General features: G+C 41.2%; 1 protein-coding gene across 1 annotated transcript; it reads left to right on the plus strand.

Moving 5' to 3' along the window:
* Nucleotides 1-4,518: 4,518 nt before the first annotated feature.
* On the plus strand, nt 4,519-14,906 carry Ms4a3 (membrane spanning 4-domains A3). The gene is made up of 6 exons (XM_041660714.1): nt 4,519-4,668; nt 5,473-5,610; nt 7,927-7,983; nt 11,627-11,785; nt 13,373-13,474; nt 14,823-14,906. Exons 1-6 carry the CDS (start codon nt 4,519-4,521, stop codon nt 14,904-14,906), a joined length of 690 nt encoding a protein of 229 aa, XP_041516648.1.
* Nucleotides 14,907-15,021: the final 115 nt, after the last annotated feature.

Genomic DNA, 15,021 nt, shown 5'->3' on the forward strand with positions numbered 1-15,021 from the left:
TTAACTTAAGCAAACTGCCTCAATGCTGAAATTTGATGATTTTGCCTTCTGTCATATCTCATCAACATTTGGAACAGTTGCCCGAAGTTGGCAGGCATGGACAGAGAGCCTGCCCTCAGTGCAGGAGACCATAAGCACAGAAGCAGGTGATTATACGGTGATGTCTCTGAAACCATGAGACAAAATATGTCTTCTTTCCTTCAGGTATGTTTCTTGTTGTTTAATAAGGCAGTAGGAAAGCTGACCAATAGACAAGGCAGTGCAGGCTTTTTTCCCCATCAGCATTCTTAGGGTATAAGATGAACAGTGCTGGAACAGCTGGCCTTCAGGAATATGATTCTAAACTGTCTTCTCCTGATACTCAGGCTCACAGTCCAGCCGGTTAGACTGAGGCTGGGAAGAATTGTGTCGTAAATGTACATTGACATCTGGGGATAAGCCAGGAACACATCCAGTTTCCTTCTTCATCTCACCACCTATTTAACCTTCTTTAGTTATCACAGCCGTGGTTTTCCTATTTAAAAAAATGTGCCGGTTTAAAGCATTCAAAGATGCCTATTTTGACATATAGAATGTCACTTCATAATGGCCAAGATCAAAAACACTGACAACTTATGCTGGAGAGGTTCTGGGGAGAAGGGAACACTTCTGTATTGCAGGCAGGAATGCAAGCTGGTACAGCCCCTTTGGATGTCAGTGTGGCGATTTCTCCAAAAATTAGGAAAACAACCTTCCTCAAGACCCAGTAATACCACTTTTGGGTATATATCCAAAGGATGCCCAATCGTGCCACAAGGACATGTGCTCAACTATGTTCATAGCAGCTTTGTTTGTCATAGCCAGAACCTGGAAACAACCTAAATGCTCCTCGAACGAAGAATGGATAAAAATGTGGTGCATTTACACAATGGAGTACTACACAGTAGAAAAAAATTAATGATATCTTGAATTTTGCAGGCAAATGGATGGAACTAGAAACCATCATTTTGAGTGAGGTAACCCAGACACAGAAAGACAATTATCATATGTACTCACTCATAAGTGGTTTTTAAACATAAAGCAAAGAAAAACCAGCCTATAAATCCCAATCCCAGAGAACTTAGATAACAATGAGGACACTAAGAGAGACATACATAGATCTAATCTACATGGGAAGTAGAAAAAGACAAGATCTCCTGAGTAAATTGGGAGCATGGGGACCTTGGGGGATGGTTAAAGGGGAGGGGAGAGGCAGGCAGGAGAGCAGAGAAAAATGTAGAGCTCAATAAAAACCAATTTAAAAAAAAATGTCACTTCATGTGACTTAAAAGCTTTACATGCATTCTATCCTTTGAACTTTTTACCATTTGCTGGAGTGGGTGCTCTAATTTTCAGGTTACAAATGAGGCACAAATGAGGAACCTCAAGTTCCTTTTATGACTTTTCAGCTTTAAATTCAAAGAAAACTCTATTTTATTGCACTTCCATAGGTTTCTTTCTTTTTCCCTTAAATCATTTTCTTTCCATTTCTTTCTTTTGTGATATTCCATCTGCAATGGTTTTTGCTAAAACAGTGTGTGGGTAGTTGTGGGCGATATAACAGAAGTAGGGGTGGGGATGGGTTATGATACTTGCCACTATCCTTCCTACCAGTTCCTGTGACCTCTGTCTAGGTTTACTCTTCCAGCTGTCCCTGCACTTGGCTCTGGGCTCCGGTGTCAGCCTTGGCTGCAGAGCTTCCGCCGAGCATCTGCTGGCCTCATATCCCCAGCCCAAAGCCTCAGATGATCCCCCAAAGGGATACAATGGGTCAAGGCAAAGCATCGGAGGGCCATCATTCACCCTAGCCCTTCCAGAACGTGAGGCATGGATTATCATCAGTATCATGGGAGTGAGGTATAGGCAGAAGTAGGCTCATCCTAGAGGATGGGGTTTGGACTCTCTGTTATGTTTTCTTATTGTCGTGACAAAACACCAGACAAAAACAACTTAGGGAAGTAAAGTTACATTCTACTCACAATTTGAAGGTCAAATGCCACAGGAGGTGTGGTGAAGAGGGCTGCCCTCGCTGTGACAGCAGACTGGTCACTCTCTGCAGTCAGGAAGCAGTGAGAGATGAATGTTAGCTTTCTTCTTTTCATCCAGCCCATGGTCTCAGACCCAAGGATGTTGAGTCCCATATTTGGGATTCATCTCCCAAGTTAAGCTTCTATGGAAACTCACAGAAATACTCAGTTATATTTCATTTCTCAGGTGACCTTAGATGACTGATTTTGATCATCCACTCTCTGTTTCTTTTCACATAGTGTGCCTTGTTACTATGCCATGACATGGCATGAAGGCCCCCTCAGCAGGTGCCAAATGTCCAATTCTATGATCATGAGGTAAATAAACTTTATAACTCACCCTTTCTGGAGCATTCTCTTATATCATCAGGCAATGGACTGACAGAGCCAGTTAAATGGGAGGGAATCTGGCTATGTTTTTACGCCAGTTTTATCTTTCATCACAATGACTTAGTAATGTTATCTAGGCCCTGGGTTATCCTGAGGATGGAAGAAAGAGATGTACGTGAAGCAAGTTGCACAGCAAGCAGCAGTTGATATATAGTAACCAGAATATATTTAAATAACCATTGTTTTGATTTATGACAAATGAACTAAGCTTGCTTGGCCTGAGAGGATTAAACATTATCATGCGGGTAAAACAATTGTAGTCACAGCAAGCACTGGTGCATATGTGAGCATAGCCCCCTATGGCCCTGGTGTTTTACTTCTTCCAACACTATTTGTTCTTCTGGCTTCACCTTTCATTGCATAGCTAGACCTATTCTTCCCCCATTCCACAATACCTTCTTACTAACTCACCCGTATTTTCTGCTTCTGTTTCTTGCTCCAATAAGGCGTGAAGCAACATCTTAGAGCCAGAAGGTGGTGGCTCCCGTTACCAGCTTCCTTCTTTATGGGTAAGCCTTGGGGGAAGTGGATGGGTTGCCAGTGCCCTCGGACATGGGTATGATTAGCACACCTTCCAGGCAGCCAGCAAAAACCCTTCCACTGGATCTGCTGAGGTATTGCACAAGGAAGAGATTCGTTAGATGCCAGGAAGAAGAAACTGCTGGTTCTGGGGGACAGACTCTTCTCTTCTGTCAGCAGATGGACTTGCAGAGAACGGAGTCTATCAAAGCCTGAAGTCTCCAAGGTAAACCCTACAGGTTTCTTCTCCGTAGGAATCCCCCTTTCCATTTTTCTACTAAAGGTGCCTCCCTGAGGCCCTCTTGGAATGCCTAAAAGTTTCCTATTTGGTTGTTCAGTAGAGGTTTGGAAATTTTAGCTGTATGTATGGCTGCCCTTAGAATGTAGATATTACCATAGTGCCATTATTTTTGGCATAATATAGCTATTTATTTGGGAAATGTAGGCATGGACAGACAGATGGGCACACACACACGCGCGCACACACTTTGCTATATTAAGAGGCTGCCTCTGAGTTTGGTGGCCAGTTCTGGTTATGAGAGGACATTCCTGAACTATGAATGAGGTTTAGTGAGACAGCTCCTGTATAGGCTCAGAGAAAGAGTATTGTGATAACTAGAGGCCATTTTTGATCCCTGCCTGGTGGACTTAGGGATGTTATTTCAGGCTCTGTTTCTTAGATTCCTCATCTAATCTATAAGATGGAAGGGGTCATAAGGCCAATACCCACTCCAGTGGAAGTCTTGGGAACTGACATGAATAAAATCCCCAGAAATTCTGCTACTCAGGGCTGGGAGGTGAGCTACTTAATATGATGTTAGCAAGCCTACATTTCCTTGTTTTTTTTTTTTAAAACCTTGCTGACCATATTTTATACAACATGGTAATTTATCTGAAGGTGGAAGCTCATCTTTGATTCTTTCTAAAAAAAAAAAATCAGTGATGTATCAGAATGTGTTTCCTTCCCTCCTTTCTGTGGTGATTGCAGCATGAAAAGACCCAGTGCCTGCTGTTGAATTTTTGATTGTTATCCTTAGACATGGCTTCTTCTGAAATGTGTTAGCTGGGTACCAACTGTGAGAAAGTGGGGCAGCAGAACAAAGATGATGAGTACACACCACAGAGATACAAACGAGCACCTTGAAAATGGAAGCTCAGACTGAGGGATTGTTAAAGGGGTGCTCAGGGGATCCCAGAGCAGGCAGAAAGGTTAAAGGGGTGCTCAGGGGATCCCGAAGCAGGCAGAAAGGGTTCATCATTCAGACTGGGCCAGGACTAAAAGGATTATCTTGAAAGTTTGACTCATGGGCTGGAATTTGATTTGGTAAAAGAGAGGTGCTGTTCAGGCCAAGGTGTAGCAGGGAGGAAGGCTTTGCTTTAAGAGGAAGCAGTTCTAGGGTAGAAAGGGATGGAGCAGGGTGTCAGTCCTGTCATTCAGGAGAGTAGTCTTGTTGAACAAACAAAACTGAACTCTTCTGCTACCCTAAAAAATGTTGTTAGGAAGCAAAAGAAGGAAGCATCAAGCTTTTGGGTTCTTTTCCTTGCCAGTGACAAGCAGCCCCCAATGGCCTCCCAGGAATTCGATGATACAGGACTGGGGACCTCAGCACGTGGTACCTCGCCAGGCAGTCACAGAGAGGAGACTGATGGTTCTGGTTATCATCTCCTGGATGGATCACAGGATGTTCAGAGAGGAGTACTGCAAGCCCTCGGGGTAAGTCAGCCTTGGCCACAAAGTAGGTTTATATAAGACGGAGCAAAAGGCTATATGGATTCCGTCCAAAATTTCTCACTTATTTTTCACTAAGCATTAAAGACAAGGTGGGTCCATGGAGACCCGAGGAGTAGAAATGGAGAATCAGTCTCTCCTAGGGTATATCCCAGCAAACTCTGGAGAGTTTGTTCTAAGGCTCTTCCTTGTTTCTTGGTGTTTTCTGATGGCTCCTGTCAGGAGGTTGAGTTCTGTGAAGTTCCCCTTGCTTTCCTCCCATCCCCTATCTCCCCTCTCTCCTCCTCCCTTCTCCTTCCCTTTCCTTTCCTCTCATTCCCTTCCCTTTCCTTCCCTCCCCTTCCCTTCCCCTTCCCTCTTTTCCTTCCCTGTGGTCCTGTGGATGGGACCCAGGTCCTCATGCCTGTCAGGAAAATATTATTGAGCCCGAGATCCATCCCTTTGTGCTTTTTAAAGGTGGGGTCTTACTAAATCACACAGGTTGGACTTGAACTTATTCTGTAGCTTAGGTAGATGTTTCTGCTTTATTCTCCCAAGTGGCTGGGTTTGCAGGCCTATGATACCAGTGAATGGTCATATTCTATATTTTAAATAAAAAATTAAAATTAAAATTTAACAGCTGTTTCCCCTTGTCCTATTATAATCCTAAACAAAACCTTTTTAGAATGAGATTTTGCTCAGTTAATTCAGCCTTAGCATTTTAACCATTTAAAGTCATGATATTTCCTCCATTCTGAGGAAAATAAAGATAGTATTATGTGTTTATCTTTTTTTTTCTTCTTTTTTCAGGCCATCCAGATCCTGAATGCAATACTGATTCTGGCTCTGGGTGTTTTATTGAGTTGTTTACAGCATTTGTCTCACCACTTCAGGCATTTCTTCTTCTTCATCTTCTACACAGGCTATCCACTCTGGGGTGCTGTGTTTGTGAGTATTCATCCCCTCGGCCACAGACATCTCTCACCCAGCACTGCTAGGGTGCTGCACTATCAAAGTGCTCTTTGAAGATCACCAGCTGTGGTTTTGTTTGCAATTTCTGACAAAAGTAGGCAAAATCCCCTTTCTTTCTAATTATAGGAACCACTTCACTTCATGTAATAATTTCCAGTTCCATCCATTTTCCTATGTGCATATTGACACATTTTATTTATCCACTCATTTATTGATGGGCATGATAGACATGGCCAGTTCCATATCCTGGGTGGGACTTAGAGTTCTTGGATATGCATGCATGCGTGCACACACGCACGTACGCACAACACACACAATCCACAGCCCTACAGCTTTGAAGCTTTATAGACTCAGGAACACAAAAACTGTATGTCTTCACTTCTGTGCAGTGCCTAGATTTTAGATTTTTTTATATGTACCTAAATGTACGTGGGCGCTCTCTCTCTCTCTCTCTCTCTCTCTCTCTCTCTCTCTCTCTCTCTTCCTCCCTCCATAAATTGTGAAACTAGAATGGAGACCAAGAAAGAAGAAAAAAGGTTTTAAGGGCATGAGGAGGGGCAACAGAATACATGTATCGTGAAAGTAGATTGCGGGCTGCTGTCAGTTCTCAGCCTGATAGAACAAAAGAATTTCAGACGTTCCACAAGCATGAAGTTTTATTTTCTCAGAAAGTGAGATTAGTTTGTTTTAAAATGGAAGGGGAGCAAGAGACTGGCTTAGCAGTTAAAAGCATTGGATTTCCCCCCAGAAGACCCAGCTTTGGTTCCCAGCACTCACATCTGTAACTCCAATTCTAGATTTGTTGTCCTATTCTGACCTTCACAGGCACTACACATATGTGCATAGACATACGTGCAGGCAAAACACGCACACACATACAATAAAATGTGAAAAAGGAAGGGATCATGGAGCCAGTGTCCCATTCACCTCAGCATCGCCAGAAGACTGGATCATTGATTCCAATTCTAGAAGCTTCTTTCTGGCTCTAAAGCATTTCAGGGCAAGTCCAAGGTGTATGACCCATTCTCCCTTTCTGCCCTTGCCTATAGTCATCAATTCCTTCCAAGCTCTCCCCACGGTGAACATGCCTACTGTGTGTCCCTTATACAGTCCTTTCTATTGCTTCAGTTTTCATAATCCTATCAAGGATGTGGTTTTAGAGATTAAATGTGAACTTTTGCCCTCAGTTTCCTTAGTAGGCTATCAGAAATAGCAAAAGAATCTTCTTTTGGGATCTCTGGAACTAAACAATAGCTATGTATTGTTAATTTGGATGCTTTCCCTATCCTGGACAAACACATACTCCTGTTTTTGTATCGTTCATTTTAGTACCACAGCTGTTAGCAGGTGATGTTAACATGGGGATATGGTATCAGATGGGAAAGGAAGCTGAGGGGAAGAAAAGCTTAGCAGTCTACCCAGGAGATGCAGCTGGCATTGAAAATGAAGGTTCTCTTTCACAAAGCACAACAGAGGGGAGGCCTGTGATAATCTCTTTATTATCTGAGGCAGGAAACTCAAAGCCTCCTCTTGCATTTTCTTTTTCATTCTCTCTTACACTGTATATCAACCACAGTTTCTCCTTCCTCCATTTCTCCCAGTCATCCCCATCCCACCCCTCAGATTCACTTTGCCTTCATTTCCCTTTAAAAGAGAGCAGACCTCCCAGGGAAATCCAACTGAGCATGCCATAACAAGTTACAATAAGACTAGGTACAAACCATCATATCAGGGCTGATGAGGCATTCTGATAGGAGAAAAAGGATCCCAGGCTCAGACTAAAGAGTCAGAGACAACCCTCATTCCCACGGTTAGGAGGCCCACAGGAATACCAAGCTACACAACCAGAATAGATATGCAGAGGATCCAGCTCAGACCCATACAGGCTCTGTGATTGCTGCTTCAGTCTCTCTGAGCCCCTATAAGCCCTGCATAGTTGATTCTGAGGGACATGTTTTCCTAGTGTCTCTGACCCCTCTGGCTCCTACAATCCTTTTCCCTTTTACGTGGGGTTTCCTAGGGCCTGCCCATGTTTGGCTCTGGGTCTTTGCATCTGCTCCCATCAGTTGCTGGGCGACACCTCTTTGATGACAGTTGTATTAGGCACTAATCTATGAGTATAGCAGAATATCATTAGAAATCATTTTGTTGACTTTCAGAATTCAGTAGTTGAATTTTATTCAGCAAACCTTTGTTCTCCAAGATTTAGTAACTCCTGTGGAGGGAATGCTGAGGAGAAAGTGGTCAAGATTACACAGTCCCTTTATCTGTCTTACTTTCTGTTTTAAACAGTTTATCTGCTCAGGATCCTTGACAGTTGCAGCAGGGAGAAAGCCTACAAGGATGCTGGTAAGAGTCAACTCTTCCCCTTTTTCTCTATGGTCAAAGGAGCAGAAATAAATTACCCACCAAGAGTAAGAAGGCAGAGGTTGGTGAATCCAGCTGAGGAACCAAGTCTCATTTAATGCACAAGAAAATCAATTTTCTTTAAGCATTCAGTGGTAGATAATAAAGGAAATCAGATAAACCATGAATACTCATGTCTGGGATTGTTATTATGAATACTGAGTGAATCTGAAGCTTAGAAGCTGGCTTCTTAATTTTTGTGTGTTGTCAGGCTTAACAAATTATTTTTAGTGAATGTTCTTTCACTATTACCTTCAAAACTAGAAGCAAAAATTTCTATTTTTCTCTTTCTTCCTTCCTTCCTTCCTTCCTTTCTTTCTTTCTTCTTTTTTTTTTAAGACAAGAACTTTGTGTGGCTGTCCATGCAGGAGATGTCTCTGTCAATTCTAGAGTTTTAGAAGTTGCCTTCAATGCACTTTCTGTTTACTTAGGTAATATTATATCCTTCTGGAGTCTTTGATGGAGTTGAAGAATAGATATAGTTTTTGTTAGTTATGATAAAAGATAAGGAAGATATAAATATTGTAACTGTAATTATTGCTTGATAGCTGTTTTGTTATATGTAATTTTACCATGTTAAAGTTAAAGCCTTCCTTTTTATGTAAACAGAAAAGGGGAAATGGTTTAGAAAGTCCTTCTGTATATGTGTTGCTTTTATTGGTTAATGAATAAAGAAGCTAGCTATAATAGGGCAGAGCAGAGCTGGGCAGAGGGGGGGAACTAAACTGAATGCTGGGGGAAAGAAGCCTGAGTCGTGAGAAGCCATGTAGCCCCACCAGAGACAGACTCTGGATGGAACTTTACCTGGTAAGCCGCAGTCACATGGTGATACACAGATTAATGGAAATGGGTTAACCAAAGATATAGGAACTAGCTAACAATATGCCTCTTAAGTGATTGGTCAAGCAGTGATTTTAATAGTATAGTTTCTGTGTGATTATTTTGGGAGCCTGGGTAGCCAGGAAACAAACAAACAGCCTCTAACAACAATGTATCCTCAGCTGTCCTGGAACTCACTCTGTAGACTAGGTCACACTCCTGAAATGTATATTCCTGACAAGATTTTTCTCCCAAGCATCAAACTGAATCATCAGTTTTGCTTCTAGTTATAAGTCTGAAAGGTCCCAAACCCAACTTCTACTATCCCTCAAACCTGTCCTGTGAGATTGCATCTTCATGTAAGCTGATGGAAACTCCATCCTTTCAGATTCTTAGGCTAAGAATATGAATATATGCCATTTTCTCTTTTCATATTCCTGAAGCCAGTATTTCAGCGAATCAAATGGTTTTCATATTCAAGCTTGTGTTTGGCCTTTACTCATCTTTCTTCTCATGGCATTCTATGTAGCCTCCTAAGTGGGCTCTCTGCTTCCATTTGTGAACCTCATTTTCCTGTTCTTAATTAAGACAAAGTGACACTTTTTAGGCTATTGATCTGTTGCCTCTTTGCTCAAAACCCTCCAACAATTTTGCATTTTTCTCAGAATTAGAACTAAAGACTTTCCCCCATAAGTTGCAGGGCTTTATATAATATATCTCTCTGTAAATTCTGATTTATTTTCCTAATCTTATTCACCTTGGCATCCTTGCTTCCTGGGGACACTGTGGCCTCAGGGACTTTGAACTGTCTTCTTTACCTGGACTTCCCCTGGACCATCTGGGGAAATGCTCAGTTATTTATTCCTGTCTCTACAAGTTATTACTACTGAATGTCACAAACTCCACCCCTTTTTCTAGAATTCCATTATTGCTATGGCATTCTATTAGCTTCAATACTTAGTTGCTTAAAAATATATGGCATAATTTACATGGCAGTGTATTTATTGTTTTCCTTTTTTTAGTGTTATTTTCTTCTTTATTTTGTAAGCATATTGGAGATAAACAAGAACATGACATCTCTTCACAGTGAAACGTACTAAACTGCCTTTCATTTCGATATTCTTAAATTTGCCTGTGATGCTCTTAGAAATTGATTGGAAAATGGATTACAATCATCTCAGCTCATAATGACACCTCTTTATACTGAGTTTTCATTGATGTTAAAAACATTTACATACATGGGCTGTTTTCCTCATTTATGGTGTGGAATCTCGGGTCTATCTATGGCTGTGAGGGAATTGTAGTTGCGTGGTGATGATCTAGTTCTGCCCTTCCGTTTGTGTTTTCAGAGAATAGAATATCTAAACATGGCCGTCTGATGCTCCGGAAACTCGTTTCCTTGCTCTGCTTCCTTTGTTTCTGCATTCTGTCTCAATGATGGGTCAAAGTGCTTAGAATTCCTGGAATCACCACCATGCTTTAAAAAAAAAATAGAATATGAACCTTAGCTACACTTTTTTTCCATTCTAAGTTTTTGTCCTGTGAAAACCTCACTTCTCCAAGAAATACTCAAGGGTCATTTTCAGTGAAAGTCGCCCCCCACCACTTTTTGCCAACTAAAGTATTTCTTAGCTCAACAAATTGGCTTATGTATTCCTCTTTTTGTTTCTTCTAGAGAAAATTTTGCTCTCTTTCTGGGCCATTTTCCCAGTATTTTAGTCAACATATTTCTTAGTTTTAACTTACTAATCTTTCAGTTTCTTTGAAACATAAATTGCTTTGTATTTATTTTTTTAATTTTTTAAAAATTTCACAGTACATCCCAACTACAGTTATCCCTTCCACTCCTCCTTTCTCCCACCATGCCTTCCCCTCAGGCCACTCTCCATCCACTCTCCTTGAAGGGTAAGGCCTCCCATGGGTAGTCAACAAAGTCTGGTACATTAAGTTGAGGCAGGACAAAGTCCCTCCCGCTACATTAAGGCAGAGCAGGGCTTTCCACTATCTGAAATGGGCTCCAACAAGCTAATTCATGCACCAGGGATAGATCCTGGTCCTACTGCTAGGGGCTCCTCAGATGGACCAAGCTACACTACTGTTTCCCACATGCAGAGGGCCTAGTTCAGTTCCTTGGAGGTTCTACAGCTGTCAGTCAAGAGTTCATGAGTTCCGTCAAACTTGGTTCAACTGTCTCTAGGTTTCCCCTTCATGATCTTGACTCCCCCAACCCACCTTGGTCATATATTCCTTCCTCCCTCTCTTCAACTGGATTCCCACAACTTGGCCTGGTCTTTGGTTGTGGATCTCTGCATTTGGTTCCATCAATTACTGGATGGAAGCTCTATGATGACAGGGTAGTCACCAATCTGATTACAGAGGAAGGCCAGTTCAGGCACCCTCTCTGCTATTCTAGGAGTCTTATCTAAATTGAGATAGGGTCTCATATATTACAAGATAGCTTTGAATTTTAATCTCTTAATCTCTGGAATTACAAGCATCCTCAAAGACACCCAGTTTATACAATACTAAAGTTTGATACCAGGGCTTTTATACATTAGGCAAACATTTTACCAACTGAGCTGTGTACATCAGCCTCTTCTTTGTCTTTTTTTGTTGGATTGCACCATGTAGGAATTTTTGTTTATGGGTGCTTGCACTGCATCTAGAATGCTGTTAGGTGTGTAAATAAATACCTCTTTAAATGGAATGTTGCTAAGGTGTTAAATCATGTTCTACATGCATTAATGGACTTTTTTGTTTGTTTTAGATGCAAAACAGTTTTGGGATGAACATTGCCAGTGCAACCATTGCATTTGTTGGAACTTCTTTCCTCTCTGTACATCTGGCACTCAATTCCCAGGCACTCAAGGGCTGCCAGTCTTCACAGTCACCTGACTTATGCATTTACCTGGGTTACTCATCAGATGTATGTTTTAAAGCTGCTAATAACATATTTCAAGCCATTCAAAATATACAGAAAAGCAGTATGTTGTATAGAATGTTGATTTTGCTCTTTACTAGTTTTGTAGTGAAGGGCACATTAGACAATCTGTCTATATTTTAACTTTCTTATCTTTGAAGTGAATGTTTGTGCATATAAGGTACACACTCAATCATCCGGGCTATATATATATATATATATATATATATATATATACACATATATTGAAAGACCCTCCAAGAGTGTCTTTCCTCTGGGGAGACCCTTCCCAAGGAACAGCGAGACCACTTGTACGGATGCAAACAGCAAGAGGTTTATTCAGATACACAGGTACCTGGGGCGACAAAGTCTCTCAGAGGACTTGTGCGCCTTTAGATCGGGGTAATGGGTTTATATATGTTTTGGGGAGCAAAAAGCGCGGTATAGAAGCGAGAAGCGTAGTTACAGGGTTTTCATTGGTCAGAATGAATGTGGCCGAGTTCAGGTCGGGACAAGGTCTCTAGTTCCCGAGAATTCAGATATGGGCTGCCTTGGCTCTTATCTAGGGCAGACTTCACCGTTCCTCCCCGCCTGGGACAGACGGTGCCTTGCCATATTCTCGGTATTCCCGTTCCTCCCCCGGCCCAGCCACAGGTGTCTCTAGCTCGTTTTGGCAGCTTTTAAACTGCCCTTTGTTCAAACCCTGAATATTCAGTACAAGCCTTGTAAAATGGTGTTACCAGTGCTAAGTCATTTAACAAGCTGGGCGGGGGGGTCTTTTATCTGGTGCTAAGCTACTTAGCAAGCTGGACGGGGGTCTTTCAATATGTATGGATACACACACACACACACTCACACACACACACACACACACACATATATATATATATGGACTAGATTGTGTTTGACTTCGTGACTCTGTTGCCTGTGTTCCTCATATTATGTATCTATGTACACTCTGTGCATACCTGGTTCTTGAGGAAGTCAGAAGAGGGTATTAGATCTCCTGGAACTAAGGTTACAGATAGTTGTGACAAACCATATTGGTACTGGGAACTGAACCCAGGTCCATTGCAAGAGTGGCAGATGCTCTTGTCTGCTGAGCTATCTCTCTATAGGTGCTCAGCAATGATGGAAAGGTAACTTCTGCAATAATGTGTTATGGTTCTCCAGCATTGTATTTTGGTCTGTGACTCTAATATAAATGCCTACCCATCCCCTCTGAAATCCTGTTGGTGGAATCATGAAGGGATCATTTTTTGTTCATTTTGCTAAACTGTGTATTAATTTCTGTAACTTATTATATTGATAAGTGTTAGTGATAGTGTCAGAATTTTTCTCCTTTGATTCCTTCTCCCCTTGACTGATTCACATAGGCTGATCTAGAAATAACATATATCTTTCTCCCAGGAGGGTGTTTTCATGATTTTGGATCGATAGTGGATCCCTTCTTCACAATTTGTGTGTCTGCACCTTCTGTCTAATTTGTGTCTCACCTTATTCCCTGCTGAGGGTTGTGCAGTCTGTTTTCCCACTGACAATTTTTCCCACTGAATGTTTCCACTGCTTTGATCTGAGGCATCCTTTGCCTAGGGCCTGGTGTCTCTGATGCTGATCCTTACCCTGCTGGAGCTGGCCGTGACCATTTCCATCTCAGTCATGTGGTGCCTAGGAAATGTCTGTGGTTTAAGAGAGGTGAGTTTGTGGAAGTGAGGAGCAAGTTCTATCATCTGCAAATCCCACAATGTACGAAGCTAGTTCTGATTTTCAGAATGAGAAACTTTTATATGGTAATGACTTGTGGGCTTCTGGGAATTACTTACTAGATCAAAGCGTGAGATGGAGTAAGGTTGGAAATGATTCAGATTTGAAAATGTAAGCAATATATTAATATACGTTTTAATGCAGTTAAACTAATTTAAATTATTTTCTTGTAAATTTTTACTTTTGAGTTGTATAACTCAGGATGACCACATATTCTTGCTGTATATTTAGATCATCTAATTTAGTTTCTTAAAATTTTCCACTTTCAATATTTTTTGCCCAAGAAAGTTTTACGCAGCCTTACATATATAGGAATATAAAATAGGTATTTAGACAAAACATTTACGGATATGAATAATAAAGAAATTTATTTAAAACAATTAGTTGGTATGTAATTTTACCACATATTAAAGACCAACACAAACTTGCATATTAATGAAATAAATGTGCATGATTATTTTTCCATAATAATTAAACCTTGGCTATATATTGGATACTGCAGGATGGAGATTATCTTGTTTCTGAGAGTTGATTAATGCTCTGATTTTATTATTCTCAAGGCTGAGAAGAGTATATATAGTACAAAGTGACAGACATGTGTTTACTGTTTATGGCCAATCCGAAAAACTGCTGGAAATTCTAGCCTAATCCTGAGTCAAAGTTCATTCAACAGTGTTTCATGAAACATGTCAACAATTCAAACAGTAAATTTTAAAACCGAACAGTTTATCATGAAACAACCCAAATATGTGCTAATTTGTTGCTTACGTGCTAAGGAAGAATAGTAGAAAAATATTACAGGTATTTGGTTTCTGTAATTACACTACTATGCTTTTATAAGAGAGATTGCTGCCATTCATAACGTACAAAGAGTATTCAATCTGAGCAGCACCCACTGGCATTTTGTGGTGTGGCAGCAGCCACACCAAGTCAGAAACAAGCCTTCAGTGAAGGCAATGCAACTCAAAACGGGCAAGCAAGGCCAGAAACACCTTGGGAAGGTTATACATTTGATTTTTATTGACTTTCCCCACACAATCTCCATATTCAGTTCTGGAACCACATATATGTAGCAGCAACCTATATAAATGAAGCTGGAAATGTTTTGATTGTCTCCTGATTTATACGGATATAATCATTCTTCAGTGTTTAATAGGATAATCACCAGTGAAGGAGTATCTTTGGATCTGTGATAGTGATCATGCTGACTTTAAGAAGGGATGGAGTGGAGAGGGGAGATGAGGACCCTCTTCTTGAGAACCGATGTCTCATTTTCTAGGCAGTTTCTTCACCTCCTCATTCGGCGGAATCGGGAATAGCTCCTGATGGAAGTGATTCGGAGAACCTAAGCACTCAGCCTTAACTCACCAAAGGCTGAGAGCTTCACTTGAGAACCCAGGAGAGAATGAGAAGACGAAATTCAATCTTTCTGTCACAGCACGATCCATGAGAAAGCTGGGCACCTGTCCCAATCCTGT

Source organism: Microtus oregoni, unplaced genomic scaffold (assembly GCF_018167655.1).
Source record: "Microtus oregoni isolate MIOR12 unplaced genomic scaffold, Mior012 000012F_ref0000307, whole genome shotgun sequence".
Lineage (NCBI taxonomy): Eukaryota > Metazoa > Chordata > Mammalia > Rodentia > Cricetidae > Microtus > Microtus oregoni.

Excerpts from the sequence above, each read along its gene's own strand:
- Ms4a3 (XM_041660714.1), top strand. The coding sequence starts at position 4,519 with ATGGCCTCCCAGGAATTCGATGATACAGGACTGGGGACCTCAGCACGT. Across the intron at positions 4,669-5,472 it reads GAGTACTGCAAGCCCTCGGG|GCCATCCAGATCCTGAATGC; the intron begins GTAAGTCAGCCT and ends TTCTTTTTTCAG. Across the intron at positions 13,475-14,822 it reads ATGTCTGTGGTTTAAGAGAG|GCAGTTTCTTCACCTCCTCA; the intron begins GTGAGTTTGTGG and ends CTCATTTTCTAG.